This window comes from Esox lucius, chromosome 7, assembly GCF_011004845.1.
Source record: "Esox lucius isolate fEsoLuc1 chromosome 7, fEsoLuc1.pri, whole genome shotgun sequence".
Classification (NCBI taxonomy): Eukaryota; Metazoa; Chordata; class Actinopteri; order Esociformes; family Esocidae; genus Esox; species Esox lucius.
This window is the reverse complement of record NC_047575.1, coordinates 30,761,784-30,785,032: the sequence shown is the minus strand read 5'-3', so window position 1 is coordinate 30,785,032 and position 23,249 is coordinate 30,761,784. Positions and strand designations below refer to the sequence as shown.

Sequence of the window (23,249 nt, the reverse complement as noted above, 5' to 3'; positions counted from 1 at the left end):
AGCTGCAAAAGCCCCATGTAATATTGTATTATACGACATTAAAGGGATAGCCTTCTCTTTTCAGATGATCTTACCTCAGCAAGTTGGAATCGGGAGGATTTTTCAGGATACTTAGAGACATCTGTGTCTCCTGAATGTGAGGAGCTGGAGGAAATCTGTGAAGGTTCAATTCACACATTCAGCATAACAATTTCAACTAAATGACCTTGAAAATGCACCTTACAGTGCTTTTCCAACAAATCTCTGAATGAATTATCATTTCTAAATTTAAGTTCGGACACATATGGATAAAATCAGCTTCACAAACCGACCAAAAAAAAAAACACGACTGGGATAGACCCTGAATCTCTGAGGTCCCCTGGTGGTGAATCGTTGCACTACAGAAGAGGTAGGCAACCCTGCTCACGAAGCGCCAAAGGTGAGGCAGGATTTTATTTTGGTTAAATCAAAAGCTTGAAATGCCCGCATCACTCCAAGACCAGAGTTGCATACCACTGCAATACAGTGATGTAGTATATTATGCGACATACCTCTCTAGCAGTAAGTGCATGCTCTCCAGCCAACAGCAGCATGCTTAGGCCACCCATCTTAGTAGGATCTGGAAATGAACAAAAGGCAAGTTGGGACTGATATTTACTAAATTGTTTTGAATTTATTTTAATACATTAAATATGTTATACAGCAAGGTAAACCTGACACACCTGCCATGGCGAAATGAAGCTGTGGTGTGCTGTCTGTCTTGGGTACTTTCTTGGCAGTGGCACAGCCTTTAGTGGAGTTGGAAGGAAAGGACCACACTTTTTTACGGGCGTTGCTGACAGTGTGGCAGGGACTCTTGACTGGTTTGTTTGTGGTGGGGCACCACTTGTAGCCAGGGTTAGCCTTCATGAAGGCATCCTTGTACTGGAAGATGACATAAAAAGCCAAAAAGGCAATCAGCAAAATAAGACACAGTAACTAATACTTAATCTAGCAGAGGTGTGATGAGAACTTTCATATTTTGCAGGAAATCTCATTTGCTTAGTGACTATCCTAAACAAGTTATGGTAGAATTGTTCAGTAGTGTGAATACATTGGCATGCATTACAAAAGGGAGAAATAGGATCAAAATTGATATTACTGCCAATGCACTCTAGTTTGAAATACTGTATTTTCAATCTCACATTATCTTTGCTGTGAACCTGTCTTACAACTCTTAACCAGCTCCTTTTCTAGTCACTACACAAATTATGGTTCAGTCTTTGAGAAAAACAGAATTTTGTTTAATTTCAATTATTTACTGAATCAAACAGAATTGTCGTCTTCTGAAAGAAACAGGAAAAAGAGAATCCCAAGCAAAGGCCAAAGCAATCATGTATCTGTTTTATCAATAAACTCAACAATATAATTGTGAAAATTACCTTTAAGTGTAAAACATGTTTGAAAAACAAGAATGTCTGGATTCTTAGTAGGTTATGGTGGGATGGTTTTTGACCAATAATAGTCCAATAATGGTTTATGGGTAATGGGGCGGGGCTCTAGACCGTCTTATAGGGGACAATACCTGCCCACATGATCATCATAAGCTTTTTAATGTCCAATAGAGAATCATGTAATTAAGTAAGAAATATTTTGTATAAACACATTTGACAAATTGTTACATGACTATAAAACAACTAATCTTTTCAACTTCCAATGCCTAATTTGAAGTTAGAATTCCCCCCCAAATGAATAAGAGATGTTTGACGGTCCAGTACATGTTTTCTTTGGGTGCTCACCTCCTTGGCCATATCTGTGTACTTCTGTTTTTCTTTGGGCTCCAGTACAGCCCACCAATCAGCCAGGATTTTGGTGGCACCGCGGTTATCCAGCCGTGGATGCTCCTGCCTCACCAGCGAGCGGTGTCGCTTGCAGAAAAGCAGGAAGGCATTCATGGGCCGGCGGGCCCGCTGCTCTGAGGAGTCCTCCTCCCCCTCCTCAACCTCCATGGGTCCCCCGCATGGCACGTCAGGCCCCTGGCTCTCCCTGACCAGCAATGGCTCCTGCTAACAGATGCATCAGTGACAGACATTTCAATTTTTATCAACACCATGACAACAACATAAGACAGACTATTATATAGTCCAGAGTCCAGTGTATTTATAAACACATCAAAACGTTCCCAAAAAATGTCAATGAATTCAAGTTAATTCTTTTTTTTTTAAACATTGAAGATAGAGACCTTCTACTGCTTTCTACAATCTGTATTGCTCACTTGCATTCTGCAAACAGTAACTATAGCATAGTACATGATGAGGACACTGTATATACAAATTGTAGGCTACGGTTAATAGCGAACCGTCAATTTGGCATGTTTCCATGCTGTGCAAAAACATGAATTGTTTTGGTAATGTTATCACTACTGACAATGGCTGATCGCCAGTGGCCAATGATATTGTAACATCGCTAAACACGATCCACTTTTGAGTCCATGAGGGGGTTTAGGTGAGTTGCAGAAATTAAGAATCTTCCAAACAATTATTTTTCTAAAGCAGATGGGACGCGGCGGAAAACGGAAAAAACTGAATGCAATGATGTGCAAATCATTTAAACCCAATATTCAACAGAAAATTGTACAAAGACATCATACAGTTGTGCTCAGAAGTTTACATACCCTCGCAGAAATTGTGAAATCATGTAAATTTATTTGAAAATATGAAAAAAACATTTTATTTAAGGATAGTGATCATATGAAGCTATTTATTATGACATAGTTGTTTGCCACCTTTTTTCTTTGTTGCCATGTTTTGTTTTCTGATTGTGCCATTCTGTTATAACTTACAGTTGAATATGAATCCCATGAGAAATAAAAAACATGTTTTGACCACTCACTCATGTTTACTTTACAAATGGTACTACCAATTCTCCAAGGGTGTGCAAACCTTTGAGCATAACTGTATCAGATGTTGAAACTGAGACATTCTATTGTTTCAGAAAAATATATGCCCACTTTAAATTTGATGCCAGCAACTTGTTTAAAAAAAAAGCTGGTACAGAGGGAAAAAAAACTGGAAAGGTTGTGTGATGCTAAAAAAAGCAAAACCTGATGGAATATCACGTAACTAATTAGATCAATTAGCAACCTGTCAGTAACATGATTGGGTATTAAAAGACCATTCCAGAGAGGATGGGTCAGTCAGAAGTAAGGATGGGGAGGAGTTCACCACTCTGACTGCACGGGCAAATACTGCAACAATTTAAGAATAATGTTTCTCAATTTAAGTTGCAAAGACTTAGATGATGGGGATCTCATCATCTATGTTACATACTATCATTAAAAAATTCTGAGAATCCAGAGAAATCTCTGTATGCAAGGACCAGGCCAAAAACCAATACTAGACGGACAGGCCCTCGGGTGGCACTGAATTACAGACACAATTCTGTAGTGGACATCACTACATGGGCTCAGGAACAATGCCCAAAACTATTGTCTATGAACACAGTATGTCGCTGCATCCATAAATGCAAGTTTAAACTCTGCCATGCACAAAATAAACTATACAGAAACACTTGCCTTCTCTGGGCCCAAGCTCATTTAAAAATGAACTATTCTTTTTGGGAATCATGGACGCTGCATCCTCCAGACTAAAGAGGAAAGGGACCATCCAGCTTGTTATCAGCACACAGTTCAAAAGCCAGCATCCGTGATGGTATGAGGGTGCATTAGTGTACATGGCATGGGTGACTTGCACATCTGTGAAGGCACCATTAATGCTGAACAATATATACAGGTTTTGGGGCAACATATGCTGCCATCCAGATTACATATTTTTCAGGGAAGGCCTTGCTAGTTTCAACAAGACAATGCCAAACCACATTCTGCACATATTACAACAGCATGGCTCTGTAATAGAAGAGTCCGGGTGCTAAACCTGCCTGCCTGCAGTCAAGACCTGTCACCCACTGAAAACATTTGGCGCAAACAAAAATACAACAAAGGAGACCCTGAACTGTTGAGCAGCTGAAATCCTATATCAAGCAAGTATGGGAAAACATTTGAACATGTACCCAGGTATGATTTGTAGATCATTGCATTCTGTTTTTATTTGCATTTAATGCAGCGTCACAACTTTTTTGGAAATGGCGTTGTATTATGTCGTCGTCGTCGCGACATAATACAATTCAGGTCTGAACTGGGAACTAAAACCTGCAGACACTCGGCCCACCGTTGAACCGCTTTGACACCACTGGTCTAAACCATCTCCACAGATTTGGAAATGTGCTCACTGAACGTGACAATGTCTGCAAAGCATAATGATCACCTTCTCCAGTTCTTCTTCATCTTCCTCCTCTTCCTCCTCTGAGAAGTCCAGGGACTTCTTGGAAAGCAGCGGATGCCATTGTAGACACTTGCGCTTGGGCCGCTTTCCGCTCACCTCGACCTCCACTGGAGGTTCCTTACTCCTTCCCCCACCTTTCATGGCGCTGCCGAGCCTAAAGTGTGGAAATAATTAAGTAATTGGTAAGTCACAATATAGGTAGGTGCAGGGTGGAATTGTCTCAGACCACGATCATGGGTCCGTTTTTGCATTCTTTCTTTCTTATACAGATTTCGGACTGGAGGGAAAGCTGATCCTGGATCTTTCACTTGGGTATACTTGCCAGGATATTAGTTGTGCACTCACTTATCAATGACTTAAGTAGTACTATAGAAATACATTGGAATGACTGAGTTGATTCTTTAGTCTCTTGAGCAACAGCTGTTAGTTGCCATAGTGGTAGCAGATTAAAGGTTAAAGGTCATAAAAAAGTGATAGAAGTTGACCTCAAAACACTACTGCATAAGCAGATTAATAACTTGCTGTTCTAGCCCTAACCCAATAGCAAAGAAATGTTATTACTAAGAATGATCAGCAATAAAAAAATTGTTGAAACATTTACTCAGCAATCTGAAAAGCTATACCAAAGTAGACTTTTTTTTACTGCCTAAATTTAACATAGCTCTCAGGCCGGTAATACTTAACCCCAATATTAACATTTGACCGGAACCTAAAATAACAAAATATACTACCAGTCAAAAGTTTGGATACACATTCCCATTCAAGGGTATGTCTTAATATTTTCTATTTTCCATATTCTCGAATAACAGTGAAAAAAATTATGAAATAACACATGAAATCATGTAGTAACCAAAAGTGTTAAAATAAATGTATATTTTAGATTCATCAAGATAGCCACCCTTTGCATTGAAGACAGCTTTGCACACACACTCAGAATTCTCAACCAGCTTCATGAGGTAGTCACCTGGAATGCTTTTCCAACATTCTTGGGCATCTTTGTCATGTTGAAAAAAATAAGTTCCACTAAGCTCAAACCAGACAGGATGGTGTATCGCTGCTAAATACTGGATGAGCGTACTTTCTAAACAAAACCACAGGCAGTCTCACCAGTAAAGCAGCCCCACACTATCTTGCCTCCTCCTCCATGCCGCACGGTGCAAACCACACATGCAGAGATTCGTTCACCCACTCAGCCTCTCACAAAGACAATAGATGGAACCAAGAATCTCTAATTTGGACACTGACCAAATGACAGATTTATACCTAATTTCAGTTTTTTTTGGCCCGTGCAAATCTCTTCTTCTTATCAGTGTCCTTCAGTAGTTAAGCAATTCAACCATAAAGACATGATTCACACAGGCTCCTCTGAACCATTGATGTGTCAGTTAACTGAACTCTGTGAAACATTTATGTTGGCTGCAATCAAAGTTGCAGGTAATTGCTGATTTCAGAGTCTGGTTTCTAGAAGTAATGATGGACTGTTGTTTCTCTTTGATTGTATTTAGCTGTTCTTGTTGTAATATGGCCTACTACAGTAGTCCATAGACATAATTATGGTCTTTTGTATACCCACCCTACCATGACACCCTATGTATACCCACCCTAATGCGAATTTATTTTAACAATGCACACCTGTTAATTGAAATGCATTCCAGGTAACTACCTCATGAAGCTTGTTGAGAGAATGCAAAAAGCGTGCAACGCTATAACCAAGGCAAAGGTTGGCAACTTTGAAGAATCTACAATATGAAATGCATTTTGATCTGTTTTAACGCTGTTTTGGTTGCTACAAGATTCCATGTGTTGTTTCACACTTTCAATACCTTCACTATTATCCTACAATGTGAAAAAAAATAACAACAAAAAACATTAATGAGGTGTTTCAAAAATGTTTGACTGGTACTGTATATAGTGCTGCAATTATAGATTTTTTTTAGTTCTCACTATGAAATCTTTATTTAATTACAACCAGTTTTTTTTAATCTGACATAACATGTAGTTACCATTTCCATATGCTGGTTTAGATGAAACTATATGTGTAGTAAAAAATCTCAATTAAAAAGGACTTAATTACAAGTAGAAAAATAAGTCAACCCCACGATGCACTGGTTAAATCAAGTAGGAAAGCAGAATTAAGTGGGTAAACAATTTGGTACCAAACGAACCAACCAAAGGAGGAATGTTTAGGAGAATCTGGGCAGGACGCTGATAAATGTAAACAAAAATCTGTACAGGCAAAAATCACCACGCAGAGACGAAAGGAGATCTCAGAGGACATCAAGAAGAGGGTAATGAGAGCACATCAGTCTGGGGAAGGCTATTACAACTATCTCACACAAGATCAATCTAAATCAATAATTTACAAATGGAAAGCATGTAACATGACAGCAACTTAGCCTAGAAGTGTACACCCTTCCAAAATATCCACAATAAAATCAGGTAAATCTGGAGATTTGCAGAATTCCCTTGCTGAAACTCAGGTTACTGTGCATGCATCAACAATAACAAGAGCACTGAATCGAAATGGCATTCATGGGAGGGTTGCAAGAAAGAAGGCTCTGCTGCAAAAAAAACTAAACTGCCTTAACTTTGCCAGAGACCTGCTAGACAAACGAAGATTTCTGGAAGTCCATTCTCCGGACAGAAGAGTCCAAAATTGACCTTCACATTCAAGATCAAAACCACTACATTTGTCCAAAACCGATCACCTCAAGAACCTTATTCCAACAGTCAAGGCTGGGGGTGGGAATGTCAAGATCTGGGGCTGTTTTACCACCTCTGGACCTGTTGACTGCACATCATTAAAGTGATAGTATGACCTAGATTCATATTTGAGTGAAATAACGCTTGCTCTGAGTTACTTACTCAAATTTTTCACGGCAAGCCATTATTCATATATCCTGAAATTAGCATCCACAATCCAGTTGAATAATGGATTGTTTTGAAAAATTACTCCATGGGCCTTCAAAAACAACTCAAGGTAAGCGTTATTTCCCCCAAATATTAATCTAGGTCAAACTATTGCTTTAAGGAAACCAAGAATTCTGGAGGTATACCAGAACGTCAGGCCATCAGTCAAGGAGCTAACACTGGGTCGGAAATTACCCAAAGCATTAAAGCAAATCTACCAAAGAATGGCTCAGAAGAAAGATGTGTCAAAATCCTGACCTTAATCCAATCGAGATGCTGTAGCCGGACCTGAAGCGGCAGTGCACCCCTGAAACCTCACTCAATTGGCTAAGTTCTGGAAGTGGCCAAAAAGTCCTAAAAAAAGAGATGTCAGAGACTTATTAGTGGCTTATTGGGAACTTGCATGTCTGACCATGGCGCCCATTTAATCAATGCCAATTGAGATTTGCTATATGTATTACATGCATAAAGGTAGAGTGATTCACAGTACTTTCTAGTTAGTTAACCAAATGACATATGCTTTTCAAGCCTCCAAAGGGCCAGAAAAGCTCTCTGTATAAGAAAGCTACTGCATAGCTACAGCCACCCAAAAAAAATTATGTATTAGAAAAAAAGTAGCACATACAAATTACATTCACCCCCTTGATATCTTGACACTGGTTTTTAGAAGACTTCAGACATTTTCGGTTTCAGTTTACAAAACTTAATAGTTTAGTTAAAACCTGACAAAATAAAGCTGAATGTCAAGACAGTTAAACTAGGAAGGTCAGTGGGGATTATAAATAAGTAATAACATGGCTAGCTGATGTATTTTTGGAGCTAGCTCAACCTTTATACAGCCAGCTAGTACATTATTACTAATTTATGATTATCACTGCCCTTGCAAGTTGTGTTGATATTCCCAGCCTTATTGTACTTGTTTTTGTCCAAAATATTGAATACTTTAAACTGAACATTTGGGATTATGCATAATCCCAAATGGCAGGAGGCAGCACAAAGTACAAACCTGTGATTTACAGACTGATTTCTACTTATCTGACTACCTAGCAATATATTAGTGAATTATATTAATACTTCATTGAAACGCATCAATTCAGCCAACAATTCCTCACCAAAGGCCATGGAATATAAAGTCAAATAGAACCTATTTTGAAATAGGTTAAATAAACATGGTTTTGTAGCATAAAATTGCTATCTGATGTACTTTCAATTTTATATATTTTTTTATTGTAGTTAAATTATTGGAAGTTCCACTTTAAGATATGTTACTCTAAATCTTAAAAGGATAAACAGCATTAAAGAGACAACATGTAACATTTGAATTGTTTTAACATTTCAATGCAAAGTTACATCATACATTTCACTTTTGTAAATTATTACATAACTCTGATAATATCTGATAACTGATCATTTTCAAGTTATGGTAAAAGTTGAACAAGCTATTAGAGCCAATGAGAGGCACCTTAAGAAGCCATCAAAGTCCAATCCATCAAAACTTTGTTGCAGTGTTGGCAAACATGCTGAAAAGCACTGAGGAAACCTGAAAATATTCAGCTAATATCAGGAAAAGGTGGGGAGGAGGGGTCTCTTTCATTGTGAAAGAATATTTCAGTAAGAGGAAGGGCACCGTTCCTGAACAACTTGCAAGGTACAGGAGAGGAAGGGGGATAAACAAATACCAGGTACGTGAAGGAGATCACACAACAGTACAGTCCTATAGTCATTGGCTAATGTCACCCCGCTGAAGAGATCAGAAAATAAATAGTTTTTTCAAAACCCATCTATTTTAACTATATGTAACCTAACTGTGTCTACAACTACTGTAAGTTACTAAGGGAAAGACCACAGTGTGTGGTATTGAATAAAAATGAATGCTACTGCCCCATTAACATATGCTTAGAGGGATAACAGAATCAGCAGCAGCCATTCAACAACGCTGTACACGGAGGATGTTTTTTCAAAAACACTTTTGGATTGAACACCAGAAACTGTCAATGTCTTGCTATTGGCATAATACCACGGGCCACAGCCAGGTGTGGTCCACAGAGTGCAAACGGAGTGTAAACATGCTTGTAGAATAGTTTGGATTTGAGTGTGTGAAAATGATGTATATGGTGTTTTTCAGAGTTAAGCCAGTGGACCGGCTGAGCATCAACTACAATCAGATTAGGGGGGACAATAGGCTTTTTGTACACTTATCTGAAATCCACATCATCCTACTGACAAATTGTAGTAGGGTGTAATTTATGCAAATTAAAAAAGGTTTGAGGTAATAATGTCCAATATTTATTTGTAGAACCTAGCTATGAAGTAGATAATTACAGCACAGCTTTTGAATTCCCCCATCTTAACAATAAATGGTGTTGACTGGGGCTTTACTAAGGAGAGCTGCACTCCTGCCACCTTGCAAATAGATATCACTCTCTAAGGCTCTGAACATAGCCCTAAAGAGCAGCTGGTGAAAGCAATAGCTGTACTCAATAACTTAAGCAAAATTACAATCCATTTCTAATGGTGCCCCTGGAAATCCCAAAATTACAAGATATTATTGATCCTGATCAGACAGTTTTCATAAAAACGTATTGCAAAACAAATTATACAACTACTATAAATAACAGAAAATTATGAGAATAAAGGGATAATCTTCATAACAGATTGAAAAACCTTTCAATAATATCCTTCTAGATTTCTATTTTTGGAGACTGATAAACGTAACATACAACAAGCATTTATCAAGGCGGTAAAACTATCCCCATATATATTTATTATAGCCACTGAATTGTTAGTAAAAAAAAAGGGTAAATGTAATGACAACATTGAAAGCTTAAAATGTAAATGTCAATGTATGCTGATGACTCAAGTTCTATCAAGTCCTCAATATTCAACCTTGAGTTGAGTTATTGAAGACTTAAAAAAATACTTAAAATAACTATGTACCATACCACGGACCTGGTCTAGAAATATATATATATTATTTATAAAAGTAAGTTCATCATGAGCAACTCTTAAGTGGTCAGCCATGACTTCCTTTTTCACTAGGGTATAAATATGAGGGGACACATGCCAAACTCCCTTATTCAACATAAGAAAAGTCAAAGAGTACATTTTCCAAAACTACACATCAACTCCATGCTAATATGCTATTTGGACACTATCATCAAGAGACAAAACATACACACCTGGAGTTTGATTAACATCAGTGGAAAAAAGCAGACTGTTTGAATTGGCTCATCTTAGTTCATCACCATCTAGCATGGACCTTAGTTTCAACCATTACATTGTCGACAAAAATCACAGTTTGTAGAAATCGCAAATACATTTTCTGGTTGCTAAAATGCTAAAATATTTCCCAATTTGCATTTATGTGACAAAACAAGAAATCCATAGTGTAAAGAATCATGATATCAATCCATTGTGAGATGTATTTTATTTATTACCTTTTATTTTTATCTGTTTGAAGTCTGGGATGTGATGCATAATAAATTAGCATTCAGAACAGCTCTAACACTTATCAGACTTGCTTCTAATGAGAATTAACGACAAATTCACATTACCGACAATTCTTTATCACATTTCCGACAAATTTTGAGTGGTTTATGTGCAGAGCTACGTATTTTGCTTTTCAAGGCTTGGGCAAAACAAGTGAATAATTTACAAAATCTTAAAATGAACATCTTATAAATAGCTTTCAAATAAAAACATTACATACAAAAGCTCAGAATGAATTGGGAAACCCAAAAAAATTGTCAGTTTAGCATTTGATTTTCCGTTGAAGTAATTATTTACAATTATTCATGAAACTCTCCTCCCTGGGCTATATTTGCTACAGTTAGTGTCCTTCTGTATATCTATACAAATATTATGGCGGGTAGCTGACATGGTGGCGGCAGCTAGAATGGGTACAGACACAGTCTTTATCTTGGAAGTATTTACATCACTTTGAATTGGAAGAAGAAAATAAAAAGATTCTCAATAAATTGACAATTTGTTGGGCCAAAGTATGTGCAATGTGAGAATTTACATTGTGATTTTGCATGCAAATGTAACATTCATACTGCTGGAAATGCAGTGAATTTCTGTGTGGTATTTAGGGTAGTCTAAAGTACCATTGAAACGTCACCTGAAAATCATGTACTAGAATGGGGCAGTGAGTTTTCCTTACATTTGTGACCTTACAAGTGCCCTGAGTCTTTACTGGTCTGATTGGACAAGAAAATCCCAGAGCCCTACTGAGTGGCTCACAGTGTGACCTAGGGGTGTTTTTCAAGTCAAAACCTGACAGTCACACCACTGTTGAAACAATTAGCGGCTGCCATCACTCAGAGCAGACCGGCTGTTCTGGTTAAGGAGCGCACAGAACATCCTAATGCTCAATCAGATGGTTCCATAAGAGGAGAGGACTGACGACATCTAAGAGAGGAAGCTGTTAAAGTACCTGGCACTTGTGGAAATAATGCACGGACAAAGGATGGAGGCATACTACACACCAAGGTAGATCTGTCAAGGCTTTTCTAAGAAAGGTGATTTAAACCATTTTGAGCATGGCATGGTTGTTGGTGCCAGACGGGCCGGTCTGAGTATTTCACAATCTGCTCAGTTACTGGGATTGTCACACACAACCATTTCTAGGGTTTACAAAGAATGGTGTGAAAAGGGAAAAACATCCAGTATGCGGCAGTCCTGTGGGCGAAAATGCCTTGTTGATGCTAGAGGTCAGAGGAGAATGGGCCAACTGATTCAAGCTGATAGAAGAGCAACTTTGACTGAAATAACCACTCGTTACAACCGAGGTATGCAGCAAAGCATTTGTGAAGCCACAACACGCACAGCCTTGAGGTGGATGGGCTACAACAGCAGAAGACCCCACCGGGTACCACTCATCTCCACTACAAATAGGAAAAAGAGGCTACAATTTGCACGAGATCACCAAAATTGGACAGTTGAAGACTGGAAGAATGTTGCCTGGTCTGATGAGTCTCGATTTCTGTTGAGTCAGAATTTGGCGTAAACAGAATGACAACATGGATCCATCATGCCTTGTTACCACTGTGCAGGCTGGTGGTAGTGGTGTAATGGTGTGGGGGATGTTTTCTTGGCACACTTTAGGCCCCTTAGTGCCAATTGGGCATCGTTTAAATGCCACGGCCTACCTGAGCATTGTTTCTGAGCATGTCCATCCCTTTATGACCACCATGTACCCATCCTCTGATGGCTACTTCCAGCAGGATAATGCACCATGTCACAAAGCTTGATTCATTTCAAATTGGTTTCTTGAACATGACAATGAGTTCACTGTACTGAAATGGCCCCCACAGTCACCAGATCTCAACCCAATAGAGCATCTTTGGGATGTGGTGGAACGGGAGCTTCGTGCCCTGGATGTGCATCCCACAAATCTCCATCAACTGCAAGATGCTATCCTATCAATATGGGCCAACATTTCTAAAGAATGCTTTCAGCACCTTGTGGAATCAATGCCATGTAGAATTAAGGCAGTTCTGAAGGCGAAAGGGGGTCAAACACAGTATTAGTATGGTGTTCTTAATAATCCTTTACGTGAGTGTTTGTAATCATAAGTAAAAATCTTCATTGGTCTTGGGCTCACTGCTCAATCATTCACCTGAGTAAGTGGAATTAGCAGTGAGTTAACAGGCCCTGTTGCTGGTTAAAAGGTGTGCCACGTGAGTTTGAACTCAAAAGTTGATGGTTGTTACATTTCTGACTCAACCATTTCGCATCTTATTCCACCCCTTCAGGTGTCTATCAGTGGAGGTTTGAGTAAAAGGAGTTTTTTTACCCCGCGGCACAGAATACTTTTGGAGTAAGAGAATGCAGAGAAATTGTCTCTCGCACACCTGGGCTTAAGGCAGAGAGGGCATTAGAATTGCTGTGGCTTGACTTGGTTAAACCAAGCTGACTTAAATCAGGTTTAATCAGTGCACCCATTAGGAGGTGTGGTAAGCATTTACAAAACATCTAATGGAGTAGGCATCTTACCAGAGGATGACCCATGAGCAGCACAACTCACATTTACAGGTACATAACTGTACATATTTTTAGTGAGGATTTCGTTTTTCTCGCAGATCAAAAGTCTTCAAACTTAAGGTGGATGTCAAAACTACACACTTACTAAAAATGCAGCTTTTGTTCACAGAAAGCCTGAAATGGTGTCCTTTTTCACCTTTATTGAGATCTTTTAATCAACAATATTCAAGTGAAGAAAACAGATAATATCCCTGGAGAAAAAAAGGTCAATTACTTGTTTGCAGATATTTGCATTCCCTTTATAATGGGGATTGGAGCCATCCACATTCAAATTTAACAAATCACATTCTGAATTATGTACAAAGCTAATTTATAATGACCTGACGTTTGTTAAAGTTATTCTGATGAATGAAATCAGCTACTCCAGTAGGATTTCCTTAGGTTTATTGGTGTGCATACTGTAGAAATAGCCATGCACCATAACAAGCTAACAGCTGATATACGGGATATTAGAGTTGAAAGTTACAGATCAAGAGGGATGTACAATAATTTAAAAGGCATTATCATGGAACACTGAATACCCTCATTTAGTGGAGCCAAGTTGGCAGGACCAGGATATTCAAAAGGTCACGACTTCACTCCAGAATTGATGACAAGAACACTTACCAGGAAGACAACAAAGAGGACAACAGTAACATTTAAGGAGGTGCAATAATAAGGCAAGAACTGGGCACTCCCTACATAAAACAACCAATGCACATATTTGCCACCAATCTGAGCTGTAGGTAAAATGGGTACCAAATATCAGTATATCGTACGTAACAACAGAATCTTGATAACAGCCCTGAGTGAGATTTAATATTCATGTTTCATGCCATTATTATTTTCTTCGCATCTGTAGTGTTTTGTAAATATTCATTTTTCTTTAGCGAAAACAGATTAAAACTTGAAAGTTGCAAGAAGATATTCTCTCACAGACACAAGAGCAATTTGCTCCCTTACTACTGGCAAGATCCCTGACCTTAAAGTGGGTGCAGAATGTTATGTCTCATCTGTGATATTTTGGTTAAAAGGCTCCGGTCACAAAAGTTAAAGGAAATTCAGCAATATACTTAGTTTCTTCAGGCAAGCAATAGTTGTGCTCATACGTTTGCATACCCTGGCAGAAAGGGTGACATTTTGGCATTGATCTTGAAAATGACTGATCATGTAAAAAATTGCTGAACATTGATGTCATTTATTTAAGGGTAGTGATCATATGAAGCCATTTATCATCACAGTTTTTTGGCTCCTTTTTAAATCATAATGATAACAGAAATCACCCAAATGGCTCTGAGCAAAGGTTTACATACCCTTGAATGTTTGGCCTTGTTAGACACACGAGGTGACAAACACAGGTGAAAATGACAATTAAAGGTGAATTTCCCACACCTGTGGCTTTTTAAATTACAATTAGTGTCTGTGTATAAATTATCAATGAGTTTGTTAGCTCATGTGAATGCACTGAGCAGGCTAGATACTGAGCCATGGGGAGCAGAAAATAACTGTCAAAAGACCTGCGTGACAAAGTAATGGAACTTTATAAAGATGGAAAAGGATATAAAAAGATATCCAAAGCCTTGCAAATGCTAGTCAGTACTGTTCAATAATTCATTAAGAAGTGGAAAATACAGGGATCCCTTGATGCCAAGCCAAAGTCAGGTAGACCAAGAATGATTTCAGCCAAAACTGCCAGAAGAATTGTTCAGGATACAAAGAATAACCCACAGGTAACCTCAGGAGAAATACAGGCTGCTCTGGAAAAAGACAGTGTGGTTGTTTAAAAGGGGCACAATATGATGATACTTGAACAAATATTTGCTGCATGGTTGAGCTGACAGAAAGAAGACTTTACTGCGCCAATGCCACAAAAAAGCCCAGTTACAATATGCCCAACAACACCTTGACACACCTCACAGGTGCTGGCACACAATTTGGAGGTACAAGACCAAAATAGAGCTTTATGGTCCCAAATATAAGCGCAATGTTTGGAGAGGGGTCAACAAGGCCTATAGTGAACAGAATACCATCCCCATTGTGAACCATGGTGGTGGCTCACTGATGTTTTGGGGGTGTGAAAATTGATGGCAAGATGAATGCAGCATGTTATCAGAAAAATACTGGCAGACAATTTGCATTCTTCTGCACAAAAGGTGCGCATGGGACGCTCTTGGACTTTCCAGCACAACAATGACCCTAAGCACAAGGCAAAGTTGACCCTCCAGTAGTTACAGCAGAAAAAGGTGAAGGTTCTGGAGTGGCCATCACAGTCTACGGACCTTAATATCATCAAGTAACTCTGGGGAGATCTCAAACGTGCGGTTCATGCAAGACGACCAAAGACTTTGCAGGACCTGGAGGCATTTTGCCAAGCTATAGCACCTGCAAGTATTCGGGGCCTCATAGATAACTATTACAAAAGACTACACGCTCTCAGTGGCGCTAAAGGGGGCAATACACAGTATTAAGAACTAAGGGTTTGCAGACTTTTTAATAGAGGTCAGTTCATTTTCTTTGTTGCCATGTTTTTATTTTTTTTTTGTGTCATTCTGTTATAATCTACAGTTGAATATGAATCCCATAAGAAATAAAAGAATGTGTTTTGCCTGCTCACTCATGTTTTCTTTAGAAATGGTACATACATTTCCAATTCTCCAACGGTGTGCAAACTTTTGAGCACAACTGTAAATTTATTTTCTGAGAAACATCACAGTCTATTCATATGTTGAGGAAAATATTACATCTCACATGTGTATTGTATGTTCAACATTTCTCAGTAAGAACCTGTCTTTTGCCAAAAAAAGTATACATTTTTCTATAACAAAAACCTGAATGTTACAATTTCAAGCTTGAGTTCTGCCTCTTGCAGTTACCTAGCAGTTAACATACAGTCCAAGAGTTGTAGCTGTCTAACAAGCTTCATCCACACAAGCCATGTATGTATTTTAGTAATAGTGGAAACAATTCTAAGAGCCTGTCTTCTGCAAAAATAAAAGCAATCATGTCCATTTTTCGAAAACAAAAAAGTTTTATTTCTGTGTTTTCATGAGGTGTCCTGCAACTTTTATATCAATTCTGGAGATTTTAATAATAACTACAAATTGAGTGAAATTGTAATTTTAAAGCAGCTGGAAAGGTTACTGTTGTCGGTACCAAACCGCAGTACCAGAAAGGAAACATTTCAATTTCAAGGGATACCCATCACCAACTCTGGAGAAGGGTGGAAAGACCAAAGCAATTTCTCACAAAAACGTTACATGCAAACCTATATAAGCTTTCAAGATATTAATAGTATATTTGGTTGCAAACCCTGCTGCTCTATCCCAACAGAGTTACGGCTGTAATCCAAGAAAAAGGAGTTGTGGGGTCTGCATTCATTTCTTTATTTTTTTCACTGAACTATTATTGGTAACAAGATCTTCTTAATAGGTGAAAATATTTTCACATGATTTTTCTTGCGGTCACCCTTTTCATAAACAACATCTGCATTTTCAATAAGCGGGTGTAGATTTTTGATACCTGCAGTATGAACAGAGCAGCCTTTGATGTGAATACAAAGAATTTGATTGTGATAATGCTTATGATAAAACAAATGTCTCTGGCCTATTATGTGCTTATTTAGCCTTTTCTTTTTGATGAGCAATATGTTCAAATGTGTGTATAAAATATGTACAAAAGAAGTGTTTTCTCATCATTCTGCACCTTTTGATAGTTGTATGTCCAGTTTTGATCATTCTAATTTTGTGACAGCAAAGTAAATGTGCAAATCTGCTGGGCCAGACAACATTTCTGTGTGTTCTGCAAGGGCCCAAGAGAAATGTTATGTTTTGTTTTAATATCTTTGCATGCAGTTGTTCCTTTTATCAATAAACTTTTTTTGTTTGTATTATAAACGTAATGCATTAGTTTGGACAATGTCTACATTGTTAACACACTTAGTGTTTTTTTAATGCAACACAGTTCTGCTTCTTGAGACCATTTGTGAAACGACAACATTGTTAAAACAAAAATGATGATTGAGAACTGTAATGATGGTATAATAACATGAGGCTTCATGGCATATCAATGAGTGGACACCATGGGCAATTGACAAAAACAGGTAGGCCTAAACAAAATGTAAGAATCATTGACTTGTATGGGATGGATTGCAGGCATACTTACTTAGGCACAGACTATGGAAATGCTGTATCTGAAAGATGAAGATGAATCTGTCAGTCAGGCTTTGTCATGCGATGATGATGACCTATAAAATACAAGACACTGCTCTCAGTCAAGCGATACATTTGCAATGCTAGGTTAATGCACCAAACAACTAGAGGCTATCATTCTAGTTAAATTATTTAGCAAACTAAACATTCTTATTAATCATCACTTTGACAATAACTTAACATGTATGTGCATGTTATCTTTTGATATGTAAGAAAGCTCCAAACTATAGTGGAACATCAGTTGTTGTTGATGTTTTGTGCAGCCCATTCGATCAAGACGATTGCTGCAATCCCGGAACGTAGACAATATGGAGCAATGAACATTCAGTACACAATAAAGACGCAATATCAGGTAGATACAGTTCAGTTGAGAGTATATACCACAGTATTGCAGCGGTTGTTTTCAGGTATAAAACCGGTGTTGCCTGCAAACCCGATTACGCTGTCAGAGAATCAATAAATTGAACCCATGGTAAACATTCCTTGAGCTATAACAGTGGGCTAATACTTGCTAATTCATAAACAAAATTTTTGTTGATCGAGCGATACGTTCTTCATATTAAGATAACATTTACATCTTCGTGCAAAATGTCGATCTAGGTCTGACAAGATAGACAAGCGAATGAGAGTCCATCTTGCTTTGGGGAAAATGAAGTATAAATCTCACTCCTGTCAAACTCGTATGTATTCATTGACAAAAGTATTCCACACGGAATCAGCACCTTTCATTACTTAAACTAGGGATTATCCGTCCAGACATTTACGGCAATGCATTTAATGAGTATGGTCTCCATTTCCTCCCAGTTATAGGAATAAAAGTAGCTTGTTAGCTTGCTAGCTCTCAAACGCGAATTGCTCCAGCCCGCCTGCTGAACGTGTCATATGCAAAACATGCAATGGTTCCAAAACCCCACGAGCAACTACAAACATCCATGGAATTGTAACCAAACTTAAGTAATTTGATGGTTTTGACGCAATCGAACGTTACCATCATTCGCTTAGTAACAATGTAGCCGTACATTTCTTGGGGGAAGTGCTCCGGTTTCTCTGAGCAAAGCAAATACTCTCGCTTTGCCGTGTCGAAGGCTACATGTTGTTAAAGGATTAAGCATAATCGTTTTTTTACAGAACAGTGACTGAAAATGTACACAAAACGGCTTTGTCGGATTTAATTTTCGATTAAAACAACACGTTTATAAATGAAAGCCCATTATAGACGTAAATTAATTCACGAAAACAAAAAAACACCACGCTGCCACTTCCAGAGATGAACGGCACAGATCTCACACTGGATGACTGAGTGGTTTTGGGGAAAACGACACTGGGATTTTGATACAGGCTAAAATACCAACAAGTTCTCTGTCATGACGGCATATACATATTAAAACATACCTCGGATACCCAACTCGAATGCCAGGGCCCTCTCATCCCCAGATGCGTCCTCCTTAAAACTTATTGACACATCATAACAGTTCGGCACTGGCTGTACAATAGGAACACTCTTCACCGGATGAACGCTATACAGTCAGCGCCAGGCGCCCCACAACGATGCAAAATCACAAAACTAACAAGGAAATTTCAAAAACTCTATCGAAATAACATAAATGACCAGTTACATGAAGTCGCAGTACTTTCGTTTTCCTCGACCAAATTTCTCATCTTGTCAAATCTACCCTCCCCCCGTTCGCAAAGGGTTCTGCTATGGTCTTGTGCAGTAGCCTAGGCTATGATGTTCACAGCCAGCACTGAGACTGGCCTAGCCGTGTCATCACCATTCAGATTCTGACCTTACAGCGCACGTACATATTTTAAACAAACTTTCTCTATGCAACGTGTTTTGAAAAAGGTCACTGAAAAGATGTGACTATAGAGAAACTGATGACTGTTTAAGCAGAAAGCCACTGCCTGTGTCTCAGTCGTGTGTGACTACTTATAGCTTGAGCTTCCTGGGTGTTGCATTAGGGATCGGAGTGTTCGGGGAAAAGTATTACAGTAAAAGTATGCCAGCACTCACCCGCAACAGGCCACCCAGAATGTAAAGGTAAGTAAAGAGTGGTGCTCCAACTGAGCCGTTGTCCACCTCATTCACCCTCTTAGTGTGCTTCTCTGATCAGAACAGTTTTTGCAACATACAGCCCTGTACGCAGAGTGAAAATATCTTAATAATATAAGGCTGATCGTGATTGGACGAAAGATTGAGGGACAGCCAGAACCTACCAAACAGAGAGAACATTAGCCAGTTGTTGTTCTGAGACAGCAAAATTAACGTCTTCATTACAGGACATGTACAGTTACACTTCACAACCAGGTAGGGTAGAGCAAAGAACATCTAAAATGAATGCAATCAAATGCATATGGCCGTACATTGTAAATTAAATGTTCACAGTGTGACCATGATATAAGGGTATATTTCAGCTAACAATTTTAGGATGGTATAACGTCTTTTTTAATGATATCAATGATTTTCGTGAGTGTATTCATTCTGCCAAATGAAAGGTTTTAGTTGCGGAACCTTTTTTTACAACAGAAAATCTACTGGACAAATGCAGGTAGGTCCCTCCCTGCTTTGTCAAACAAAAAAACCCAGCGAGGGACCAATATACTTGCATTTGTCCCATAGATACTCTGTTTAGTTCAAGCGTTTCTCAACTAAAACGTTTTGCTTAGCGAAATGAGTAACACATCCCTGATGTTTCTGATTTTCGTTTTTCATTTGTTAGCGCTACATTCTACGTACAGTACCAGTTAAATGTTTGGACACACCTACCTATTTATGGGTATTTCGTTATATTGAATATTTTCCACATTGAAGAATAATAGTAAAGATGATCAGAACTATGAAATAACACATATGAAATCTGTCATGTAGTAACCAAAATGGTTTTAACCCAATCAAAATAGATACGTTTTAGATAATTCATAATAGCCACCCTTTGCCTTGATGACAGCTTTGCACACTGCAATCTCTCTACCAGCTCCATTGGCTAGACATCTGGAATGCATTCAATTAACAGGTGTGCCAGTAAAGGAAAATCCAGAGTTACCTCTGTTGCAGAGGATATGTTCCAGCATCAGAAATCATCAATTAACTGCTTCATTAGATTGGAGCCCAAATAAATGCTTCGCAGAGTTCAAGTAACAAATAATTTCAACATCAAACTGTGGGGAGACTGCATAAATCAGGCCTTTATGTTTGAATTACTGCAAATAAATAACTATTGAACGACACCATTAAGAAGGGACATGCTTTGGCCAAGAAATGAACATTGGACAGGTAGATATCTGTTGAGTCCCAAATAGAGATTTTTTGTGTTGCTGTTTCTTTCATGAGACACATAGTGGGTGAATAGATGATTTCCACATGTGTGGCTCCCACCATGGAGGAGGAGGTGTGATGGTCTGGGTACTTTGCTTGTGTAAATGTCTGTGATTTATTTAGAATTCAAGGCACTCTCTACCAGCATGGCTACCAAAGCCCTGTGCAGCAATACGCCATCCCATCTTGTTTGTGGTTAGTGGAACTATTATTTATAATTCAACAGTACAGTGACCCAAAACAAACCTCCAGACTTCCTTTGATGTCTAACAGAATTACCTAGAACGTGGATATAATTTTCACAAAATAGTAATTTTAATGTTTTAGAAACATTTCACAAGACATTTCTAACACATTCATATGTCCAGGTTTCTTCCCACTCAAAATACAGGGAACAATGTTACGAGAACATAACATATTAATGTTCTAAACATGTTTCATGGAACAATGCAAAAACCTTAATGTGTCAGGTTTATTCCATAAATGTCCCACCAAACATAGCCTACATGGAACATACAGTGGTTAGCGGACTAGGGTGGTCTAGAAATCAAAGCTACTGCCTCAGGTGCACATGTACTGCCGTAGCTTTGATTTGAATCCGATCTACTTGCATTTTAGTATAAACTCACATTTTCTTCACATTTCTGTCAAATAAAGAATACAGTTGCTTTGGGGAAAACATACAGTAGATGCTATGTTCTTAAAAGTCAGAACAGAAGATGTGTATGAGTTTTAGACATATTTCATGGGACATATTCATGTGTCCAGTTTTCTGAGGATTAGGAGAATATTCTAATAACACTCTACCAAACATGCACAGAACATGGTTGTCACGTTTTCAGAACTAAGTGTTTATTGTTCTAGAATAATTTCAGGGAAGCATTACAGCTGTGTATCCATTGGTTTCAAACAAAAATCCAGGCTTTGTGAACCAAGAGGTGAGTTTGGACAACCTGGAGTTCAAATCCCTGGAGTGGATGTGTTGAATTGTAATTACTGTATACATGAACAATGTATGCATGTACTGTAAATCAAAGTTGATCAAAGGTATGTTTAAAATTGTGTGTTAACATCTTTCTCTATATTGGCTAACCTGTTTTAGTGATACTACTGAAACACTATGATCAATAAACTTGAATGTATTTTTAATTGAGCTGTGGTCCACAGGAGTATAATATAATTGTTTATTTATTTATTGTATATTTAAAAATATACAAAAGAATGACAGTTTGGAGTATTAATGTTATTATTGTAGGCAAGTTTAGATGCATTTTGACAATTAACTCTTATGTAATGATAGGCCTGTACGTTCATTGACAAACAAAAAATATTCTGTACATACATAATCTCCAACTCCATAAATTGAACTTCAAGAGCTTTTCACAGTGATTTGGAGGTCCCCAGAATGGAAAATATGTAGAAACACTGAATGAGGATATTCATCATTGGCTAGCATTGCACATACTTGTCATGTAATTTATTTGTCAACATTTTTAAAGTTTTCATGGAAATTAGTGTTTCCATTAAACTTGCACCTTTGAAAAAAAAGGTTATTTGCAAAAACAAAAAATGTGTAATACAAATGAATGGCTGACTAATTTCTATGATCCATTCAGCCCAACTGCGCCATAACGTGACGAGTCTGTATGCCCTGCCCCCACATGTCTATTTAATGTGTCAGATACCATGCCAAAACAAGACTGTTCACATATTTGCCATATTGCAAATCATTTTCATGTGCCTGTTTACTGTCATGGTCCATACCATACTAACCTGCCCTCCTATAGGCCTAGAGATCGCAGTGTGGCCAATAAACTCAATACATTTTTACACTGCACCAAATACTCCTGTTTCGTAGTCTTACTTACCTCCAATGAATGTTGCCAATTCCAGGCCAGTCGTGAGAAGTACAGTCTATAATTACTCAACACTCCAAGCCGGTTTATGTTGCAACTTTTCACTACGAGGAACCGCAAAGGAATTATCCACAGTCAAGAAGTTGGAATCCTGACTGGCAACAGCTCCAGCATGGGACATTCTTCTACTCTTCCCTACTTTTAAGGGAACCCCACCACTGGGCATTAGGACATATCATGAGACACCTCACCATTGTTACAGCCCCACCCCCTGCTGTGAAGTATTAAGATATCAATTGAGGACAGATTGTGACCGGCAATGATTCCAGACCTTGACTTTTATCGAGTGTCCACCAGTAAAGACATTAGGATATTTTGCGACTTTTACCCCATAACCCCCCCCCCTTCCCCCCTGTTCTGTGTCCTACCCCCCCATGTTTATTCAGTCACAGCGTATACCAGTAAAATGCTTTAATTTTTTTAAGTGCAAAAAATTCAGTATTTCACAATGAATGTATACAAATAAACAGCTGTACAATTGTCAAAGTAGTGTAAACAAATTCAATAAGAAAATGCTTGTAGGTACCCTCACAGCGATGCAGCAACAGAATGTTCTTCAAAGTATACAAACTTTGAT

At 38.4% G+C, this 23,249-nt stretch overlaps 1 protein-coding gene across 9 annotated transcripts in view; it reads right to left on the bottom strand.

The window, feature by feature from the left end:
- Positions 1-19,581, bottom strand: part of LOC105006567 (BBX high mobility group box domain containing) — a 30,804-nt gene extending 11,223 nt beyond the window's left edge. For 3 of the 9 annotated variants that reach the window (XM_020048529.3, XM_020048533.3, XM_020048530.3), the window contains exons 1-6: positions 19,455-19,581; positions 4,281-4,452; positions 1,758-2,024; positions 702-903; positions 531-598; positions 75-155 (exon numbers count right to left, since the gene is read on the bottom strand). In XM_020048529.3, the coding sequence (XP_019904088.2) occupies positions 75-155; positions 531-598; positions 702-903; positions 1,758-2,024; positions 4,281-4,452; positions 19,455-19,525 (861 nt within the window). In that variant the 5' untranslated portion in view covers positions 19,526-19,581. Of the gene's footprint in view, positions 1-74; positions 156-530; positions 599-701; positions 904-1,757; positions 2,025-4,280; positions 4,453-7,466; positions 7,563-17,393; positions 17,476-18,832; positions 19,327-19,454 lie in introns of those variants that run through there. The other 6 variants (XM_010865175.5, XM_010865173.5, XM_020048532.3 and 3 more) reach the window with 6 other exon arrangements.
- Positions 19,582-23,249: the final 3,668 nt, after the last annotated feature.